Source organism: Chiloscyllium plagiosum, chromosome 32, assembly GCF_004010195.1.
Source record: "Chiloscyllium plagiosum isolate BGI_BamShark_2017 chromosome 32, ASM401019v2, whole genome shotgun sequence".
NCBI classification, from domain to species: Eukaryota; Metazoa; Chordata; class Chondrichthyes; order Orectolobiformes; family Hemiscylliidae; genus Chiloscyllium; species Chiloscyllium plagiosum.
The window spans coordinates 2,772,588-2,796,638 of record NC_057741.1 but is presented as its reverse complement, the minus strand read 5'-3'; the positions used below and the strand labels follow the sequence as shown (position 1 = coordinate 2,796,638).

At 40.8% G+C, this 24,051-nt stretch overlaps 1 protein-coding gene across 3 annotated transcripts in view; it reads right to left on the bottom strand.

Annotated features, from left to right (window-relative positions):
• idua (alpha-L-iduronidase) overlaps nucleotides 1–24,051 on the bottom strand; it is a 262,582-nt gene that overhangs the window by 17,380 nt on the left and 221,151 nt on the right. For all 3 annotated transcript variants that reach the window (XM_043674018.1, XM_043674019.1, XM_043674020.1), the window contains 4 exons: nucleotides 7,525–7,740; nucleotides 3,430–3,551; nucleotides 2,515–2,640; nucleotides 1,182–1,258 (listed from right to left, as the gene is read on the bottom strand). In XM_043674018.1, coding sequence (XP_043529953.1) covers nucleotides 1,182–1,258; nucleotides 2,515–2,640; nucleotides 3,430–3,551; nucleotides 7,525–7,740 — 541 coding nt within the window. The remainder of the gene's footprint in view (nucleotides 1–1,181; nucleotides 1,259–2,514; nucleotides 2,641–3,429; nucleotides 3,552–7,524; nucleotides 7,741–24,051) is intronic.

Genomic DNA, 24,051 nt, shown 5'->3' with positions numbered 1-24,051 from the left:
TGGTGATGGTCCCTTCAAGGGGTTTCTTTAGCAGATTATCTCTTGTTAGGGAAAAATCAACAGGCAACAAAGAATTGACCATGTAATCAATGTTCCTAGGAGATAAGCAATAGAAAAAGGATCAACGAGAAGTTAATTACATTGGGGAGTTTGAAGGAGGGTAGATTATATTCCTTGGACATGGTCCTATTGTAATCAATTGAGGTTAGAACAATACGACAGCAGAATGCATTCCTTTCAAACAGGATTCAGTTGAAATTCTGTTGGCTATGATAATTAAAGGATTCTACTCATAACGAGTTGGAACTTCTGAAATAACAAAGCTGAGGAGAGTTTCTGGATGAATGATTTCAGATTTAAAGAACATTACGACTAGAGCTCTCTGACTCAAGACACTAGTGACATCTATGTTGAATGAGATTTTACAAATGTTGACTGGTCAGAGTAGATTTGAAGTGACTACCTTACTAAAGGTAAGTGGAAGACACAAGAAATCTCAACCTGCTATGATTTATTGAAAAGTATTTAGACAAAGTGGTTAATCTTCTAATTTATGATACATCGGTTTTTTGGTGGTGTTAAGACAAGTAAGTGTAGAAGGAAATTTGAATTAAGTTTCGTTTGTGTATATGTAACTTTACATCATACTTTTAGTATTTTTAACGCAACTCAGTTAAGACAGAGCACAGTTATTAATATTCTTATGTCTACTTATTCTTTGACCTTTTGCAATCTTTTAGAAAATATCTGGGTTTCATAGTTCCAAAAATACTAGGCATATCAAGATCTTAACACTACATTTCTGAATTTTGTGCATCTGCAAACTGAATTTATGCCTATATATATCCTGATTATCAATATATCTCAAAAAGTCCTAATATTGTCTCCTTTGCGAAACATGGTATTTTACCTCCCAGTCATCCTATGGATGAAAATGGAACAGTGTAGGTTAGATGGGCTTCAGATTGGTTTCACAGTTCGGCGCAACATCAAGAGCCCAAGGGCCTGTACTGCGCTGTAATGTTCAATGTTTAAAAACACTTGCTTATCTCTAATTCAATTTCTGTTCTTTAAATAATTTCGCTTTCACGCAACCATTTTCCCTTTAATCTCAAAGGCTTCATTTTGTCTAACATTGTGCCTGTGTTGCTGTTTGATAATTAAAATGATCAAGTACTTACTTTGAATTCACGTAGCTATCATCCCACGTAACAGCCACCTGTCCCAGTATCAGAGGTATAAAGCTCACACCATGAGTCTGTGAAGAGAATGACAAATCTGTTAAAAATAATACGTTATATACTTTATTTCTTTGGTAATATGTAAACTATTCAAACATGCAGTTGAACTATGTACAATCACAAAGGATTGCCAACAAGTTAATAGCCTGTTGTGTTAGACCCACAGACATCTTTTTCAAATGAAAACTGGAAAATAGAAATTAAACTATGCCTGCATCGCAGAGAGTTTGCTGTGATTTTTTTGGAACTCAAAGGTCAAAAGTGGAATTGTGTTGTGTTTCACTTATTTTTTCCACAAGACCAAGTGACATTTAGGAAAACAGGGCTGTTTAGAAACAAGTAACATGAACTTATTACTATTGCTAGACAAACTGGTGAAAGAAGCATTGGCCTGCAGGTTGCATACCAACAGCTTTTGGATTGTTAGTTTCTGTTAAGCTTAAACTTGGGACTTGTACAGTTGAAGGGTGAACTCCAAAATGAGTGCAAAAAATACAAGTCTCTGTCTCTCCTGGAAAGTTAAAAAAAGCTCTTAAAAGTTGTGGAATAGTTTAAAAGGAAGCATTCTTCTTTCTATCCAACTCTTTTTCCGAATAATAAATGCTCAAAGACACTGAGTTGAACTGCTAATAAATAAATACGTTTTTGTGTTGTTTAGTTAAAACTGTGTCTTGTTGTAACTTAAATGTAACCTGATATTTAACAGGCCATATTCCCCACTTTCAGCGCATTCTGGTGAGTGCCACTAAATTCAGCCCATTCACTCTACGGACTATTCAAACATGTCATTTTGTTGTGTAAACAAGGAGAAGACAGGGAAAAAAGTTGGATATATCTCTTGACCCAGGATTTGGACACCTAACATAAATCGTGCAGAATCATGGGTGGTTCCTGGTGGAAATTGGGTTTTCTATGCTCTCAAAGCCCCAAGGTTTTGGACTCTTATTTCTACATTATCAATATTGTTGTCCTAAGTAATGTATCGTTTAAAAAGTTTCATAATGAAGTCAAAAATGTAAAAATATTATGCTTTTACATTAAAAATTGGGATATCATCTCTTATTTACTTTATTACCTGCAAACAATACAGATGCTCATCTTAAACCATTGAAACATTTTCATTGTATACTTGCATTGTATTTTGGTTCAATTCAATTCTCATCATATATCATTTGAGCAATTTATTTACTAATCATGCACAAATAATAATTATGTCCTCATGATTTCTAACTATGTAGCAAACTCTGATCATTTTAGTCTCACAAATTCTAACCTGGTTTGGAGATCTTTCAGGCTTTGCACAGATGTGCAACAGATACACAGAAGGAATAGGAAGTTGCAGCTTCAGAATGATATTGCCTTCTGGAGGAAATGGCATTGGTCCCTTAACCACAGGATCCTAATAAAAACAGAATCAAATGACCTCAGGACATTTGAATTGCATATTTGGAATATTACATTGGTGTGGATGTGACGAAGGTTGCCAAATAATGTCCCATATATAAAAATAATAGCTGTGTAAGAATGATAATAAAGACTTTAGGTCATATAGAACTTTAATAAACAAGCACAATGTTCGTCACAACAGATTTTCATCAAGTTTACGGTATTTTCCACCATCTGGTGTATTTTGCCTTTGTATTGGAAGTCCTGATCAATTATTGATAAAGATGCACATTTCTTGTAATGTACAGCAGCCATTTACAGGACTGACTCCTCTTAGTAATCCCATTTCAATCCTTCAAGAGGGTTGCATATCTTTTATCACTTGACATACCATGGCTCTGAGGTTATGGAAGAGGTGGGAACTCCCGTTCTTGAGCAGCGCACATCTCTCAGTATTTCCTTGTGTTTTTGACCTTGAAAGGCTGCATTGAGGTTCTGCACTTGTTTTTCAGGAACCAGTTGGCATTTTTAGTTACTCTGCTGGAATTGCAGAAAATTCTTGGAAAACAAAAAAGCCCAACTAAACCCAGAATGTTCTTTTGAACTTTAAAAATGCACAAATTCCTCATGATCTACCAATAAAATCCTATATGCAAATGTAGCGCTTGGATATATAGAAACTTTTTTTAATCAGAGTACACCAAATGTATAAAACCAACTATGAAATAATATTGCATAGATTGTGCTAACGTATCACTGTTATAATTGTATGCTAAAATTGAAGTTGAAGTTGAAGTAAAACCTCCATTTGTCTGATAAGATGAAACTGTTCCACTGTTGGAAAATCGGGCCTTCCAAGATTCTTCCATTGCAAGTAAGGGTTTGTGTTATTGTTGTCCAGATGGTAAATGACATACACAAGTTCTGTGGAAAGGTTAAATAGAACAGCAATTGATTTTATTTATACAATGTTACATTTGAAATTATCCTTGAAAGAACTGTAAGGAATGAAGTACATTAGCAAGCTTTTTTAAAATCTTTAGATTTGTTGATTAAATATTGATGGGTTTTAATTCAATCAATTGATGACATGAATGTTTCCTCTCTGTTGACTATAAGTAACCTACATTAAACAGCTTAGATTATACACAATTAAGTTCTGCGAGTGTGAGCTAATAATATAAATTTATTGATAGTATACCAGAATTTTAATACAGAATGTGAACACATCCCCATGGGAAGTCTAGCTGACAATGGGTTTAAGGCACATTTATGTGGTTCCGTTAGAAACCCCTTAACTTTTAAAATTGAATACAATTTTCCTAATCTTGGAGTCTTTGTGTTTGGTGTTGGTACTTTTGGGTAAATTCCTTCCTGGTCTTGATCCTGCATTCTCAGTACAAACTATCCTAGTTTAGAGTCCCTACAGTATGGAAACAGGTCAATCTGCCCAAGTCCACACTGACCCTCTGAACAGTAACCCACCCAGACCCATTCCCCCACTCTATATTTACCCCTGACTAATGCACCTAACACTATGGGCAATTTAGCATGGTCAATTCACCTGGCCTGCACATCTTTGGATTGTGGGAGGAAACCAGATCACCCGGAGGAAACCCAAGCAGATATGGGGAGAATGTGCAAACTCCACACAGATGGGCAGGAATCGAACCTGGCAGCAGTGCTAACCACTGAGCCACCATGCCACCCATCTTAGATTCCAGGATGATACAGATGGGCTGGTCAGATGGTATGATCAGTAGCAAATGGAATTAAATCCAGATAAATGTGAGGTGATGCAATTGGGCAGGCCAAACAAGGCAAGGGAATACATGATGAACAGTAGGACCCTGGGAAGCACCAAGGGTCAGAGGAACCTTGGTATGCACATACATCTGTCCCTTTAAGTGGCCAGAAAGGTTGTGATTAAGAAGGCATATGCGCTACTTACGTTTATTAGCTGAGGCATAAAGTTTAAGATCAGGGAGGTTATGCTGAGTCTGCATAAAATGTGGGTTAGGCCACAGCTAGAGTATGGTGTGCAGTACTGGAATCCACATTTTCAGAGGAGACAGTAGAGAGGAGGTTTACCAGGATGTTGCATGGGCTGAAGAGTTTTAGTTATGAAAAGAGATTGGGCAGACTGGGGTTGTTTGCTTTGGAGTAGATGATACTGGGGAGGACATGATTGAGAGTATACAGTTAAGAGGGGTATAAACAGGCTAGACAGGAAAAAATGTTTCCCCATTGTGGAGGGATCAACAACCAGTTAAGGGACAGGAGGTTTGGAGGAGATGTGAGGACTTTTTTTTCCCCTTAGAGAATGGTGGGAATCTGGAATTACTGCCTGTGAGGGTGATAGAGCTAGAGTCCTTGATAACATTTAAGAAATATTTAGATATACATTTGTGATGTCAAGAAATACAAGGCTATGGGCCAATTGCTGGAAAATAGAACTAGAATAGTTAGGTGATTGTTTCTGACTGGTGCATACTTGATGGGCTGTAGGGCCTTTTTCAGTTCTGTAGAGCTCTACGACTCTATAACTGTGAAAGGAGCTGGAGTTCAGGAACTCAACCTACAGTGCTGTAGCCCTATGTCCAACTTAGATAAAAGTACCATTCTCCAGCAGTGAAGGACTTAGCGTGACTATTATAAACTAAAATCACCAAAAATTACATATTTTTAAAACGATAGATGAGAACTTTGCTTATTATCTTTTCTACAAGAACATTATCCTGTTAAATATCCTGAATCATATGTCCACTACAAACCCACCTATTCCCACAATTTCCTGAACAATCCTCATACGCCTCTTTCCAGGAAATACTCCATTCCACTCTCCCAGCTTCTCCCTCTCCTTGCATCTATACTGATGATATTACCTCCTGTTAGGGCCCCCAGAAATCCACATTTATGCTAAACCAAGGATTCTCCAACACCATGGTAGATAGGACCCTCAGCCATGTCCAACCCATTTCCTGCACTTCTGCCCTCACCCCTTCTCTTCCCTCTGAAAACACTGATAGGGTCCCTGGTCCTTAGTTTCCACCCCACCAGCATTCACATCCAAAGGATCATAAACTGCCATTTCTGCCACCTCCAGACTCTCATTCTCCTCCCCTTCCTTGTCAGGGTTCTGCAGGCACCATTCCCTCCAGGACACACTGGTCTACTCCTCCTCCAATCCCAACACCTACCCACAACCCTATGGCACCTTCCTATGCAATCGCACAAAGTGAAACACCAGCCCATTTACTTCCTCCCTCCTCGAAATACAAGGCTCTAGACATATCTTCCAGGTGATTTACTTGCACTTTGCTCAATCTAGACGACTATACTTGCTGCTTCTAACTCAGTACACTGGGTTAGACAAAATGCAGTTTGGGTAAACGCTTTGTGAAACATGTACATTCTGTCTGCAAAATTGATCCCTTGTCTTCAACTCTCAAATGATCAGCATTCAAAACCCTGGTACTGGGTTTCTCCCAAACCCTATGATTCTCAGCTTGTTCTGAAACAAAGATAATAATTTGGTGACCACTTCCCTAGAGTTGTTGATGTTTGGTCATGGAAAAATCATTGATCTGTACGCAATGGGCAGACTCTCTCCTGGGACTGGTGTTTCTTTGTTCAGGACTGCTGGCATGACTCTCTGAGCTCTTCTCAAGTATGCCTATTTGGATGTTGGCTCACTTGTTGCTCTTGTGCCCTGGTGGTGCCTGGACCCTCTTTCCTTTCTGGTGTTCCTCTTTCTGAGGTGGAAGCTATGAAGACTGGGTGGATCTGGTCCATGGAAGTTAAGCTCTGACCTTGCACTACATGTTCCATTTTCTTTTCCTGGACATATAGCACCCTCTTCTTGGTAATCACCTTCACACATTCCCTTCTCTGTTAGTGCTTGTTACGAAGACATGCCCCCTCTTTTTATGCTGTCACATTTAGATCACTTCTGCCAAAATCTGTCAATATTGTTTGTTACCTATCCTCTTTTCCACCATATTATTTCCCTTCTCAGAGTGGCTGGCTAACATAGGCAAAAATATACACTTGCCTTTTCTGCATTTCTTTTAATCAGGTGGGCTTTGAAGCCCAGTGATTTGTGTATGTTAGTAAGATTCTAAATGCAACAACTTCAAATTAATTTCTGATTCAACCAAATTAATTGGAGTCTCACCATATCATTCACAAATTTGTCCTTCACAACTCCTGCCACTTGTAAAATTCAGAACTTTGATACCAGACTTTTAGCTGTGTATATCCCAACTTCTGGCCAAATCCCATCATTAACCATGCTCTCAGTGGACCTGTACAACTACGGCCATGGAATACCAGAATAGTTACAGAACAGGACAGAAAGACCGTAGAGCCATTGTGTCTGTGCTGGCTTTCTGCAAAAGCAACTCATCTCCCTCCATACATTCTTTTTTTAATCCAACTAATTATCAATTCTCTGTATGAAAGCAATAATCAAATCTGCTTCCAACACAGTCTCAAGCAATGCATTCCAGATCCTAGACACATTGTACAAAATCATTTTTTCTCATATTTCTTTAGCCATTCATTTTAAATCACCATCCACAGGTTTTTGACCTCTCCAGCAATGGCGACAGTTTATCTCCATCTATTCTGTCCAGCCCCATCATGACTGATGTATATTCTAATACTAACTTAGATCTTATTTCGACTTTTAAATGCTATTTCCTAGTGGCCAATCACTTCATAAACTAGTTTAAATTCTTGCCCGAAACACTAGATAACCTGGTTAGGTTAACTCTGTATAGTTCATCCAACTTGAAGAGTTTTCTTCTGCCATAGAATTTGAAATAAAAATGCCATTTTACAACATTTGGCTTCACAGACCTAACACAGCTAACATGCCATCAAATATATTTACCTTCTTGAGTGGGAAAATTAGTTAGGTTCACAGTCACAAAGGTGATATCTGATGATGTCCGGTTGTCATCACTGTTGTAAATTATTATAGTAGATTGCCAGCTGTCAGAGGAAGGCAGATTCGTAGTTTCATGAATAGTTGCAAGTACTCCCAAAGTGCTATTCTCAGTCAAACCATCATCATTGAGCATCATTTCTACATCAATTTGTTTCTCACCTGTATGTGAAAAGAAATGTTAAGGGAGAAACTAATTATTTTACCATACAGATATAACACTGTCAAAAACATTGAATGAATAAGATCAGAACAAAAATGCTCATAAGAGATTTTACTGGACAGGCTGTTACAATGTTAAAGCATATTGAATAACCCAAGTTCAATAAAGCTAAGAATGGCACAGGTGGGTTTTTCTGACAATCAACAATGAATTGACAGTTATCATTAGACTCTTAATTCCAGAATTTTTAAAAAAATTGAATTCAAATTCCACCATCTGCCAAGGCAGTATTTGAACCCCAGTTCCCAGAACATTATCTAGGGTCTCTGGATGAACAGTCCAGTAATAATGCCACTAGGCCGTTGTCTCCCCTCAACATTGTCAGGGTCCATAGCCTTTGCAGTATCCGGTGCCTCCAACTGTTTCTTGGATTACGTGGAATGAATAAAATTGGCTAAACATTGATATTTGTCATATTGGGGACCACTGGAGGAGGCTGAGATGGATCATCCACTTTGTACTTGCAGCTGAAGATTGCTCCTTATAGTTGCATTGATATTGTGGATTCAAGTGCTACTCCAGATACCTGTAAACCTGTATACCAATAAATTAGCATATTCTATTCATGAACCAGTGAGAGAATGCGGCAATTCCAACTACAGAGAAACGTCGATTATCTGGTTTTGGATTAACCGAATATCGGATTATCCGAGCAAGATCACAAGGTCCTGAGGTTTGGCTAACTATGTTATCTGGCATTCAATTAACCTAATGAAATACCCCCAGCCTGTGCCCTTTGTATAATTGAGAGTCCTTTGTATAAAGTGCATGCTAACAGAACTATGGTTCAATTTTAAAGAGCAGAAGGGGAATTAGCCCTTATGTGCTAGCCAATATTTATTCCTCAATTAACATCATAAAATCAGATTATCATTACCATGTGGCTATTTGCATAGAGGATACAATATAAAGATAAGTCTTCTTTTCTTAGCAGTTTCAGATTAACTGAATCATGAGGGTACCTTGACACAATAGTCAAGCTTTGCCCATTGGATATCACATGGCCACCACATCATTTGTTCTAAAGCTAAGTCACTTGCGACTTAGATCCTACAATGCATGCTAGCATTGGTGTCCGAGAGTCTTGCTGCTTCACAACTACCATTATGATCATCTGTCAATCACTGATCGTCACTGCAGAATCTGGACATAGCAACTGTGAATTGAAATTAAGCATTCTTCTTACAACCAAGAAACAACACAAAATGTATTAGTACAACTGTTAGACATCGACATTTTAACAGTTAGTAGCACATAAAGATGAACCAATTGCAGTAATTTGTGTTGATTGGATGTGGAGTTATGGGGGTTGGTGTGCCTGTAATGGATGTGTCAAAATTATGTAATTTCTTACTAAATGTTTATCAAGCCACTTTGGCAGTTATTACTCTGCCTACAAGAGAGCCACAAATAGCTGATAAATACAGAACAAGCAAATAAAAATTTAAAGTACTGTTCTTTTCTCCAGAGTGTGCAAGTGAAGACACTTGGAACTCATGGATGTTCAAAAATAGGTGAGGAATTGGAACATTGAAATACACTAGGCACAAGGAAAACAGAGAATACATATGCTTGATGCAATTGAACAAAGTCTTAAGATATATAAGAGCAGGAAAATTAATTTTGGTCCATATTTGATCAGTTAGTCATATGAATGAGTGACAGAGGTAATTTTCCTGCTCATATTCATTTGATTAAAACAAGTAGGGTAGCACGGTGGCTCAGTGGTTAGCACTGCTGCTTCACAATGTCAGGGACTTGGGTTTGATTCCAGCCTTGGGTAACTGTGTAGAGTTTGCACATTCTCCCTGTATCTGCGTAGTTTCCTCCCACGGTTTGAAGATGTACTGGTTAGGTGGATTGGCCATGCTAAATTGCCTATAGTGTCCAGGGATGTGCAGGCTGGGTGGATTAGCCATGGGGAATGCAGGGTTACAGGAATAGGGGGGTCTGGGTGGGAAGCTCTTTGGAGGGGCCATGTGCGCTCGATGGGCCAAATGGCCTGCTTCCACACTGTAGGGATTCTATGATTCTCTATAAACTAACCTGCCAGTATGAATTGAAGTTTCTGCATGTATCTTGCTGAATCATGCTTGCCTAATGTGATTTAACAGTAGCCTGTAACTCTTAAAATTAAGGTGTTCTTGACCTCAATAACTAGAACATTTACAACAACCAAAATGGCAGAAACTTGAAACTATATTATAGTTTCTATGGTAATGTCACGAGGATGAATACGATGCATTTCAGGCCGCGGAGTAGGGGCCGCATTAGGTTTCTAAAACGACTCATACATGTCATAAGTGATGAAAAAGGTACCTGGGGAAGTCCTGCAATCAAAACCTGCTGGGTTGGTACTACACAAGCCTTTTCAAACTTCTTTCTGTTATTGCCTTCTAAACGCAGCACAACCTGAAGCTCCAGAACTCAACAGACTTCAGCTTCATTCTCCTCCTACAGCAGTACGTTTTGTTCCATCTCCTCTTGCTGCTACTGGTCCTTTTGCATTTGCTCTCTTTTTTTGCCAAACCTTTGCATTTTTTATATAGCAGTCAAACTACTTATACCTGAACTAGAAAATTTAAAAATGTTATGGTACAAAAGGAGACCATTTGGCCCACTCTGTCAGGCCCGGTCTGAAAAGAGGAGAAAGTGAGGTCTGCAGATGCTGGAGATCAAAGTTGAAACTTTATTGCTGGAACAGCACAGCAGGTCAGGCAGCATCCAGGGAACAGGAGATTCGACGTTTCGGGCACAGGCCCTATTTCAGGAATGAGCAGAGAGTGTTCAGCAGGAGAAGATAAAAGGTAGGGAGGAGGGACTTGGAGGAGGGGCGTTGGAAATGTGATAGGTGGAAAGAGGTCAAGGTGAGGGTGATAGGTCAGAGTAGGATGGAGGCGGAGAGGTCAAGAAGAAGACTGCAGGTCAGGAAGGCGGTGCCGGGCTGGAGGGATTCGGCTGAGACAAGGTGGGGGGAGGGGGGATGAAGAAACTGGTGAAGTCCAAGTTCATCCCCTGTGGTTGGAGGGTTCCCAGTCGGAAGATAAGACGCTCCTCCTCCGACCGGCGCGTTGTTGTGGTTTGGCGGTGGATGAGTCCAATGACCTGCATATCCTCGGTGGAGTGGGAGGGGGAGTTGAAATGCTGTGCTACAGGTCGGTGGAGTGGGAGCGGGAGTTCCGGTCTGAAAAGAGCCATCTAGCCTAACTCCAATTTCCAGGTCTTGGTTTACAGCCTCAATTGCATATGCAAGTTTTTTTAAAATGATGAGGGCTTTTGCCTCTGCCATCCTTTTAGGCAGCTTATTCCAGATTCCCACCACCCCCCCGGACAGAAAGATTTCTCCCCACCCTTTTCTAACCCTTTCCCAATAACTTTAAACCTTTGCCCCTGGTTATTGACCTCACTGGTGCTGAAGGTTGGCATGCAGGTGCATCAGGCAGTGAGGAAAGTTAATGACATGCTCTCGTTCATTGCGAGAGGATTTGAGTATTGGAGTAAGGATGTCTTGCTGCAGTTATACAGGGCATTGGTGAGGCCACACCTTGAGTACGTTGTGCAGTTTTGGTATTCCTCTGCTGCAAATAAATCATGTACACTATCCAATCTTTCTTCACTTCTCAATTCCTGACAAGAACCTTTGAAATCTCCTCTGCACCTTCTGTAGAGTGGTCATTCCTTCTCCTAAAACAGTAACTAGCACTATACGCAACATACTAGCTGCAGACCAACTAGTGTTTTATATATTTTTAGCATAATCTCCCTACTCACATTCTCCAGGCCTTTGCCAAGAAAGGAAAATAATCATTATATCTTCTTGACCATTTTATCTCTTCAACCTTGCTACCTTCAGTTATCTAGGAAATATAATGTCACTGGGCTCTGTTTCTCAACACTAATCAGAATCAGACTATTTAATGTGTCGTCTCTTGCCTTGTTTGTTTTCTCTAAATACCTCACACTTCTCTGAACTGAATTTCATTTGTTGTTGTTATTCTGCCTGACCTGATCAGCCCATTGGTATTATTCGGTTTACAAGTCACAGTGACCTGTCAATCATTACCCTTTGATATCTTCATTCAGCTAATCTTAGATCCAACATGATACTTCCCCATGGATCCCTAATTTACTGATTAGTCTAACACAGGGACCATGTCAACAATCTTATTAAAAGATAAATTAAATACTCAATCCTCATTGACTCCTCTATTCCTGGTGAAGGGCTTTTGCCCGAAACGTAGATTTTCCTGCTCCTCAGATGCTGCCTGACCTGCTGTGCTTTTCCAGCACCACTCTAATCTACATCACTGAGGTTAGGCGCCATCTCTCTGACACCTTCTTGTACTGTCCCCGAATCATGACCCCACCTCTGATCACCAAACCATCACCTTCCAGACCATCACCAACCTCTTCACCTCAGGAGAGCTCCCGTCCACAGCCTTCAACCTGATAGTTCCCCAACTCCACATCGTGCATTTCCATCTCCTACCCAAAATCCATTAACCTCACTGTCCCGGTCGTCTCATTGTCTCTGGCTGCTCCTGCCCCACTGAACTCTCCTCCTCTTATCTTAACTCCGTACTCTCCCCTTTGGTCCAGAAACTCCCTACTTACTTTCGGGACACAACCCATGCTCTCCACCTTCTCAAAGACTTTCAATTCCCTGGCCCTCAACACCTCATCTTCATTATGGATATTCAGTCTCTCTAACCTGTATCCCACCATGAGGAGGGCCTATAAGCCCCCCATTTCTTCCTCTCCCACAAGCCCCCTCACTGACACTCCCATTCACTGGTGGAATTGGAATTCACCCTCAACAATTTTTCTTTTGATTCGTCCCAAGTCCTATAAACCAAAGGCGTGGCTATGGTCACCCTATAAGTCTGATCTATGTCTGCCTCTTCATAGGGTACATGGAATAGTCCCTTTTCTGCAGCCACCCACTGGCACTATTCCCCAGCTCTTCTCTGCTACATTGATGACTGTTTTGGCACTGCCTTGTGTTCCGACGAGGAGCTCAAACGAGGAGTCAACTTCACCCACACCTTCCATCCTGACCTCATATTCACCTGGACCATCTCTGGCACTTCCCTCCCCTTCCTGGACCTCTCGGTCTCCATCTCCGGTAACTAACTTAGAATTGATATCCATTTCAAACCAACTAACTCCCACAGCTACCTCGACTAAACCTTCTCTCACTCATATGATCCCAGTTGCTCCCAGCACGAGGGATTCCACTCCAAGACATCCCAGATATCCTCCTATTTCAGGACTCTAATTTCCTCTCTCCCATGATTAATAATGTCCTTAACCATATCTTTTCCATTTCCTGTCCCTCTCCCCTCAAACCCCTCCCTCCAACAATAATAAGGATAGATTTGCCCTGGTCCTCACATACCACCCCACCAATCTTCAAATCCAACAAACCATCCTCCACTATTTCTGCCATCTGCAATCAGACCCCATCACCAGAAAGATATTTCCTTCCCCATCCCTTTCTGCTTCCTGTAGGAACTTTTTACTCAGCGACTCCCTCATCAGTTCCATACTCCCCATCAATCTCTCCCCCACACCCGACACTTTTCACTGCAACCACAAGTGCAACACCTGCCCCCATACCTCCCCTCTCATTTCCGTTCAAGGCCCCAGTAATCATTCTAAATCCAGCAGAGATTCACCTACACTTCTTCTAACCTGGTCTATTGCATCTGTTGCTCCTAATGTGGTCTCCTCTACATCACAGACTTGGGGATTGGTTCACGGAGCATCTGCACACTGTCCGCTCCAATCAACACCACCTCCCAGTTGCCAGGCGTTTCAACTCCTCCTCCTACTCCCTTGGTGACATGTCCATCCTGGGCCTCCTCCATTGTTAAAATGAAGCCACACATACACTGGAGAAATACACCTCATATTCTGCTTCTGGAACAGCTCAACACAGAGTTCACCAGCTTCAAAATCTCCCCATCCCCACACTCATCCCATGTCCAGCCCTCCCTCTCCTCCTCGCCGCCTTGACCTGACATACCTGTCCATCTTCCTGTTCAGCTATCTGCTCCATCCTTCTCATTGACCAATTACAATAACCTGCATCCATCTATCACCATGCCACCTACCTTTCCCCAAGCCCCACCCCCTCCCTATGTATTTCTGAGCTTCCTTCTTCCTCCCCAGACCTGATGAAGGGTCCTGATCCAAAATGTTGACTTTCCTTCTCCTCTGATACTGCTGTGTTTTTCCAGATCCACATTTTATCAACTGAGTTGCAGAAAATTTTCCAATCCCCTTGTATTCCTTCTATATCAAAGGAATATTGGAACATTATTATTAGTGTATCGAACAATTTTACCCTTCCTTCCCTCAGCATCTTCTGATGTTTGTTTGACCAGGTCTTGGTGATTTATCAACCTTAGGTTCGGCGAACTAATAACTAGTAACTCCATTTTATAAATCTTAGCCTGTCCAATATCTCAATTACTTCCACTTCCACCATGAATTTGGCTATAATTTGTTCTTCATAATGACAAATGCAAAGTACATATTTAGTACCGCAGCCATGTCCTTCGTCTCCTTGTACAGATCCACTGGTTTTTCAGCAATTGGTTTATTTTTTAAAATAGGTTATACATTTAGGGAAGACTTTTGTATTCCATTTTGTGTAATTTCCAGTCTATCATTATCTCTTTCACTTCTCTTCTTAACTTACTATATTCAGTTGAGTTCTTTCTTGTTTTTCTCAACTTGACATCTATATTCACATCTCCACATAAGACATAGAAGTAGTAGGTAATTCAGTCCTCTGTATCTACTACACCATTTCAATGAGATCATAGGCCTCGGGACCTTCCAACCATACGGTATTATTATAGATTTCACCAGTTTCATCATTTCCCTTCCCCCCATTTGATCCCAGTTCCAACCTTCCAACTTGGCACCACCCTCATTTCCTGTCCTGCCTGTTAATCTTCCTTCCCACTTACCCGCTCCACCTTCCTCACTGACCTATCACCTTCACCCCCACCTCCATCTATCTATTGCACTCCCAGCTACCTTCCACCCAGCCCCACCCCCGTCCCATTTCTCTCACTACCCCCTCGGCTCACAGCCTCATTCCAGATGAAGGGCTTTTGTCCGAATCATCGATTCTCCTGGTCCTCAGATGCTGCCTGACCTGCTGTGCTTTTCCAGCATCACACTCTCGACCCTGAATATAATCCCAGTCTACTCAGTCTCTCCTCCTAAGTCAACCCTCTCAGCTCGAATCGACCAAGTGAATCTCCTCTGCATCCCCTCCACTGCCAGTACATCCATTCTCAAGTATGGAGACCAAAACTGCAAGCAGTACACCAGGTGTGACCTCATCATCATTCTCTCAGGGTTCCAGGTTCATTTTGATTTCCATCTTCTCTTTTACATCAGGTTGTAAGTTTGCTCACTGAGCCGGTAGATTTGTTCTCAGACATTTTGTTGCCACGCTAGGTAATATCATCAGTGAGCCTTCGGTGAAGCACTGGTGTTCTGTCCTGTTTGCTATTTATGTAGCTTGATCTGTTGTGGTGGGTTATATCACTTCTGGTTCTTTTTCTGAAAGGTTGGTAAATGGGGTCCAAATCGATATGTTTGTTAATGGAGCTCCAGTTTGAAAGCCAGGCCTCTAGGAATTCCCATGTGTGTCTTTGTTTAGTCTGTCCCAGGATGGATATATTGTCCCAGTTGAATTGGTGTCCCTCTTTGTCTGTGTATATGGATACTGGTGATAGTTGGTCATAACTTTTGGTGGCTTGTTGGTGCTCATGTATCCTGGTGGCTAGTTTCCGGCCCATCTGTCCAATGTAATGTTTGTTGCAGTCCTTGCAGGGTATTTTGTATATGATGGTCATTCTGCTGGTTGTTGGTACATCAGGAGCTGTTTCAGTGTGGTGGTAGGTTTGTGGGATACCATGTTTTTCCTTGGCTTCTTGTAGTTCCTGGGTGCTACAGAGTGTTGTGGCTCGTTTAAATAATGTTCTGATGGAGCTCCGTTTGTGAGTGTTGGGATGATTGCTCCTGTAGTTGAGTATCTGGTCAGTGCCTGTGGCTTGTTGGTGCTCATGCTGGTCTGCAGCTCTGCATTGGCTTTTCATTCTGCTGTGACATCTAGGAATGGGAGTCTATTGTTGTCTTCCTCTTTGAAATTTATACTGGTAAGATTGTTTCTTCTAACGTTTTGCATTTCATGATGACAAAGGTGTCATCCACATAGCAGACTCAAAGCTTGGGCTGGATTGTAGGAAGGACTGTTCATTCTAACCTCTGCATAACTGCTTCTGCCATAGATGATCCCATTGATTTGTTTGTATATATTATCATTGAAGGTGAAGTGGGTTGTGAGGCACAGTCTACTAGTTTGAGGATGCTGTCCTTGCTGATGGAGTTGATGCTCTCTGGTGTTTGTATCCTTAGTTCGTCTACCAGTGAGGCCAGTGTATCTTTATCCAGGGTGATGTTTATTGATGTAGATAGGGCTGTCATGTTGAAGGAAACCATGACCTCGTCGTCCTCTATATTGCTGTTTTTGATGATGTTAAGGAACTCTTAGTGGAGTGGATGGAGTGGCGTAAGTCTACTAGGTGGTTCAGTTTGCATTGCAGTTCCTTTGCTACGACTGCAACAAACATTACATTGGACAGATGGGCAGGAAACTAGCCACCAGGATACATGAGCACCAACAAGCCACCAAAAGACATGACCAACTATCACCAGTATCCATACACACAGACAAAGAGGGACGCCAGTTCAACTGGGACAATACATCCATCCTGAGACAGGCTAAACAAAGACACGTAAGGGAATTCCTCGAGGCCTGACATTCAAACTGGAACTCCATTAATAAACATTTCAATTTGGACCCCATTTACCAATCACTCAGCAAAAGAACTGGAAGTGATATCATCCACCATAACAGACCAAGACAGATAAATAACAAGCAGGATAGAACATCAGCATTTCATTGGAGGTTCACTGATTGTGTTACCTAGCGTGATGACAAAACACCTTTGAACAAATCTACCAGCTCAGGGAGCAAATGTACAATCTGATCCACAACGTGAGTTACAAGTCTTCTCCAAAATTTCTTTTATATATATTTAAAGAAGATCTTGCTAACTATCTTGATATTACTTGCAGGTTTACCCTCAAAGTTTATTTTTTCTCTCTTTATGTCTTTTGATAATCTTTTGTTTGTTTTAAAAACTTTTCCAATTCTCTGTTTTACCACTAATCTTTATCACATTGCATGTCTTTTCTTTCAATTTGATGCTATCCTTAAGTTCTCTAATTGACCATGGTTGGCTTATCCCTTATCTAGAATCCCTCTTTCTCACTGGGATATATTATTGCTGTGAGCCATAAACTATTTTCCTAAAACTCTTCTGATATCTGAGGAGGTCTGAATCTAATCGCCCTACTCCTTTGTCTTGTGGATGAGTGTGTCAGTTATATCCAAGCTCTTTAATGGCAGCCCATTGCTTTGTTACATTTTAGTTGTCAATCTGTGATTCCAATTTACTGTGGCCAAATTCATTCTCAAGTCGCTGAAACAGGCCATCCTCCAGTTCAGTATATCTACTTAAGATAGATGTCATGAACCTCACAGATTAAGATAAAAATTGCAGCACTCAAAGTAGGGACCACGACACTGATCATCATTCACGGGAATATATCAGTACCAAATCAGTGCACCTTTTAATGTTTGGTTGCAACCCTCGGAAAAATGTCATATCTATTTTAAAACTAAAATTGCACAAAAATCCATACTCTTTCCTTCCACTGGATGTCCCTCTATACCATTTTATCCCTACATTACAATTCTGTATAAGTGCCACCAGAGGGCGACAATATGTTTTATTTATTATTCATATATTGTAGGCAATACTGACCAAGCTAAAAAAATAAAAATACGTAAACTCTTTCACTATTCCATAACATAAAACAATAAACTACGGATGTGGAAAACTGAAATAAAAACAGAAATTGCTGGAGAAACCCAGCAGGTCTGGCAGTATCTGAGGAGAAAAAGAACATAAGAACACAAGAACCATCTGGCCCTTTGAGCCTACTCCACCATTCAATAAGATCATGGCTGATCTTTTTGTGGCCTCAGCTCCACTTATCCAGCTCTCACCATAACTCTTAATTCTATTACTGTTCAAAAAATTATCTATCTTAGCTTTAAAAACATTCAATAAGGAAGCCTCAACTACTCCTCCTCAACTCAGTCCTAAATCTGCTCCCCTAATTTGGAGGCTATGCCCTCTTGTTCTAGCTTCACCCACCAGTGGAAACATCCTATCTATTCCCTGCATAATTTTACAAGTTTCTCTAAGATCCCCCCCCTTCTTCTAAATTCCAATGAATATAATCCCAGTCTACTCAATCTCTCCTCATAAGACAACCATTTGAACTCCAGCATCAACACAGTAAACCTCCTCTGCACCCCCTCTAGTGCCAGAACATCTTTTCTCAAGGAAGGAGACCAAAACTGCACGCAGTACACCAGGTGTGGCCTCACCAGCATCCTATACAGCTGCAACATAACCTTCCTGCTTTTAAACTTAATCCCTCTTGCAAGGAAGGCCAAAATTCTTAATCACCTGTTGCACCAGCAAACCAACCTTTTGCGACACTCAGATCCCTCTGCAAAGAATCATGCTGTAAATTTTTACCATTCAAATAATAGTCTTAAATGTTATTCCTACTAAAATGGATTACGTCACATTATCAACATTGTACTGCATCTGCCAGACCTTTGTCCATTCGCTTAAACTATCTATATCCCTCTACAAATTTTCCTCTGTATACTTTGCTTTACCACTCATCTTGCTGTTGTCTGCAAACTTTGACACACTACATGTAGTCCCCAACTCCAAATCATCTATGTAAATTGTAAATAATTGTGGTCCTAACACTGACGCCAATAGAGGCACACCACTAGTCACTGATCGCCAATCAGAAAAGGACTCATTTATCCCCACTCTTTTGCTTCCTGTTAGTTAACCAATCCTCTATCCATGCTAATACATTGCTCATAACAGCAACACCTTGTGGACTGCCCTTGGACCTTACCATTAAGTATAAATGACCTGCAAAGATTTGCTTTCCCAAAATACAGCACCTCACATTTATCTAAATTAAACTCCATCTGCCACTCCTCAGCTCATTGGCACATCTGGTCAAGATCATTACATACTGTTCAAGAAAATTATTATGGATACACTCAACGAACTCCTCCTTGTGGCTGCCTTGACCGACCTAGTTTGGCCAATCAACAAGTACATTAAAATCCTGATTAAATTCCTGATGAAGAGCTTCTGCTCGAAATGTCGACTCTCCTGCTCCTCGGATGCTGTCCAACCGGCTATGCTTTTCTAGCACCACACTCTTCGCCTCTGATCTCCAGCACCTGCAGTCCTCATTTCCCCCTACTTGTTAGTAGCAGTCGTACTGTGGTAGTTGGTTTGTGGGCTATCATGATACCAGGGATCAGAGTAGTCTGATGGTCATTTCTGATATGTCCTTAATGTACAACAGCAACCATCCTAACACCCAAACAGTAATGCACAGAACATTGTTCAAGTGAGCCATAAAACACTGCACTGCCCCAGAGCGGTGCAAAGCAGAAGAAAGCCCACACAATGTCTTCAAACACAACGTAGTCGCCAAAACCTACACAACAGACCACAACGTGAAGACACAACACGTCCAGACATACTGGCCACACTGCCATACATTGAGGACATATCAGAAATGATCAACAGACTATTGTAACCCTTGGGTATCATGGTGGTCCACAAACCAAGTATCACACTAAGACAGCTACTAACAAGTATAAAGGATCCCATAACCCACAATCAACAGGACCAACGTTATATATAAAATACATATAAAGGCTGCCAAAAGCAGCTAAGAGACATGACCAGCTATCATGTTTTTTCCATATACACGGACAATGAAGGACACCAATTTGATTGGGACAACATATCCATCCTAAGACAAGCTAATGCATGGGAATGCAGAGACATGCATGAGAATTCCTGGAAGCCTGGCACTCAACCCGAATTCCATTAACAAACATTTAGAGTTCGACCCCATATACCATCCTCAAAGAAATAGAACCAGCAACAAAACCGGAAATGACACCACAAACCCGGCAGACCCAGATATGTAAATATCAAGTGGGACAGAATACCAATGCTTCACTGGAGGTGCACTGATGATGTCACCTAGAATGGTGATGAAACGTTTACAAACAAATCAATAACTACTCAATTAATCCCACCACTTTCGTATACTTCTGCAATATTTTACTTCATATATGCACTTAAATTGGTCGAGCATTGCTGTGAATCTCCTGGAGAGGTAAGAACAAAAGAATGTTACCTCTGAGATTAAAGAAAATGGTGAAACAGGTTATGCTTGAGTGGCCTTTACAGGGATGTCAGGGTTATATTGCAAATGTTCAGCCACTAACCTTGTCAATGGCAAGATATCACAGATCTTACATTTCTGTGTTGAATCAATGTCCAAATTGCTCCATGGTCCTCTACATGAAGGAATGTGATAAAGATTAAGTTACCCTTGTGTTGGTTGACTTATGCCAGCCATTATGTGACAATTTATCGACCAAATAATTGAAGCTGAGACTAGACGTTAAGGAGTATGTGCCTAGTGTGGGAGAGCAGAAGTAATAGATTTGGGGCGATTAAAATGGAATATGAGTTATTTGGGTTGTTCATATAATATACTTCAGTTATACAAGAAACTAAAACTGAATAGTGTGTGTAATTTTGGTCATATTCAAAGAGGAACGTAAATTTGTTGAAGGCAATTCACCATGGGTATAATAGATTGATATGTGGACTGAACAGGTTGTCCTGTAGAACAGGTTGGCTAGGCTAGGCTAGGCTAGGTTTCCACTGGAGTTCAGAGGAGGGAGGGGTGACCTGGTATAAGATCCTGAAAGGTGGATGTGGACAGGCTGTTTTCTTTATGGGTGAGTCCTGAATTGGGGTTTGTTTTCAAATTGGGGCTTACCTGTTTTGGACAGGTGTGGGGACTATCTTTTCACTCAGATATTTGTGCAACGTAGGAACTCTGGCTCAATGGTGGTGGAAGTGGGCAGATATAGATAGATTTTTGAATGAAACAAAAGAACTGCAGATATTGGAAATCTGAACCAAAAAATATAAATTTCTGGAGAAACTCTGCAGGTCAGGCAACATCTGTGGAGGCAAAGTAGAGATAGTGTTTCGAGTCCAGTGATCCTTTTTCAAAATATATGATGTTCTTGCCTAACAAGACCTAAAGATTATTGTGGGTAGATAGAAAAGTGAAATTCAAAACACAAACAAATCAGCTATTGAGTGGCAGAGCTCAAAGGACCCAATAGTTTGTTTGATCTTATTTGGTATATTTCCATTTGTTTTGAGGGGAGCAAAGTAGCACAAATGCAGGGTATCAAATCATGTCCTGTATTAATTAAAGTACACTGAATTAAGGATTAATTGGGCAAGCATTGTTTTAAGACAGTGAAGAGTTGGTTAGTAGCCAAGGTAGGCTCAGAAGAAAAGGATGTTTTTTTAATAAGTTACCTTGCCACTCTTGCTGATGATATTAAATATTTTGCAGCACTGCTGTTCCAGTACACTCAGTGCTAATAAACACGTCCCTCTGGTCATCCAGAGTTACATTGCTCCAAAACTAGGAGTTTATGCCTAATGTTTACATTCTCCTCCTGAAGATTCAGAGGTCCTCATTTTCTGTAAGAAGCTGAGCCCCACTAGAATTCCTTCTTGACTATTCATTATTCTGTAGAAGCATATATTGATAAGGCATATAGTAAAGCTTTCTAAGAGTGAGGTGAGATTCAAGCAGGGTACTTTTCTTCATCAATTATCCCAAAATATGTTGTTGAAGTGCGCAGACTGAACAAAGAAATTTTCACGCAGGATAACTGCTTAATATGCTTTAAAGAGGTAATCATAAGGTAATAAACAGACCAAGAAGCTTGTATATGCACTTGGCTGAAAAGCCTACCACTTTGCATAAAAAATATTTTTGAAGGTGCAAAAGCAGCATAAGTCACTTAGAGGATTTTGTCTTAATGGGTGTTCATATATTATGCTGATTCCAACTTGCATGCCACCACTAGAGATTTTTCACGTATGATTTGTTCTTTCACAATCTCTTTCAAACAATTCTACCATCATGCATGCCACATGCTAATGAAGTAATCTTTGGTACCCAGAAGTGTCTTACAATCTTCGTGCATAGCCTTAATTCCATACACTTAAACAAGGCTTCAAAGGCAAGCTAGATTTCCCTTCAATTGGCACGAGTGGCAGTTCAGAAATACTGTCCTCCCATGTGAACCCACTGCAAAGCTACATAATTTTCTCTCGTGGCCGTATTTGCATACGTCGGGCCGATTTAAGTAGGAATACAATTCCCAATAGGATTACTGCTAGTAGAAAATTAAGTCCTGAAGGAGTCATTAATTTCCAGCAGCAGAACCTGCAAGACGCCTTAAGGGGGGAATGGGAACTAGTGGTGTAGAAGGACCGTAGACTTTCAGATGCATTAGTAAAGGTGCTATGGCTGAAGTTAGGGCTGGAATGGGGAAATCTTGGAAATTAGCAAGTATTAATGTGGTAATTAAAATGGTACAGTTAATTAACAAACTATTGTAAATGGAAGAGTGCAGATCATATCTGAAACATCAAACAATCACTTGGCCATTTCCTTTTTATTGTATCTAAGTGTGTGCTGCCAATACAAGGCAGTTGGTAAATATGACCACAGCACCTGCAGAGTTTTCACAGTTGTATTTCAGTCAGTCCAGGTGACAAAGTAGCTGCTTTGTGATGCCAACAGTGTAGGTTCAATTCCTGCACTGGCTAGACTACCATGAACGTTTTGCTTGTTCAACCTAGCCCCTCGACTGACCCATGGTGACCCTCAGGTTAACCTCACCACCAGTTGTCTTTCTAGTGAAAGAGCAGCCCTATAGTGCTCTGAGACTATGTCAATTATACCTTGACCAAAAGGGTGCCAATCGCACTTCAAAAATACTAAAACAATCAAGGGGCTAAAGCTGGAGGAAGAAGTAAATATAATAATTATCATCAGAGAAACAGTATTACGGAAACAAATGGGGCTAAAGACCAATAGTACCTGGATCTGATTGCTCACATCCTATGATTTGACTGCAACTGTCTTAAATTCTGGAAAAAATTCTAGAAGATTGGAAAACTGCCAATGTTACACCCTCATTCCAAAAGGGAGGGAGACAAAAAAAAAGGTATCTATAAGTCAGAGTTAGCTTAACATCTGTGACTGGGAAAATGTTTGAATCTATTTTAAAGTTTGTGATAGTAAAGCATTTAGAAATCCATCAGATAATCAACGAGAGTCAGTATTGCTTCATGAAAGGGAAATCATACCTGACAAGTTTATTAGACTTCTTTGAGGAGATAATAAGTAGTATTGAGAAAGAACAACCAGTAGATGAAATATATTTGGATTTCCAAAAGCTATTCAATATGGTACAGCACACAAGGTATTTAGTAAAGTAAAAGCCAATGATGTATGTGTTGCACAGCCCTTAGGTGTCACAAAGTTTGGGAATGTGCTTAAAGTTATATAGAGTCATAGAGTCATAGAGATGTACAGCAGGGAAACAGACCCTTCGGTCCAACCTGTCCATGCTGACCTGTTATCCCAACCCAATCTAGTCCCACCTGCCAGCACCTGGCCCATATCCCTCCAAACCCTTCCTATTCATATACCCATCCAAATGCCTCTTAAATGTTGCAACTGTACCAGCCTCCACGACATCCTCTGGCAGCTCATTCCATACACGTACCACCCTCTGCATGAAAAAGTTGCCCCTTAGGTCTCTTTTATATCTTTCCCCTCTCATCCTAAACATATGCCTTCTAGTTCTGTACTCCCCCACCCCAGGGAAAAGACTTTGTCTATTTATCCTATCCATGCCACTCATAATTTTGTAAACCTTTATAAGGTCATTCCTCAGCCTCCGACGCTCCAGGGAAAACAGCCCCAGCCTGTAGCTCAAATCCTCCAACCCTGGCAACTTCTTTGTAAATCTTTTCTGAACCCTTTCAAGTTTCACAACATCTTTCCGATAAGAAGGAGGCCAGAATTGCACGCAATATTCCAACAGTGGCCAAACCAATGTCTGTACAGCCGCA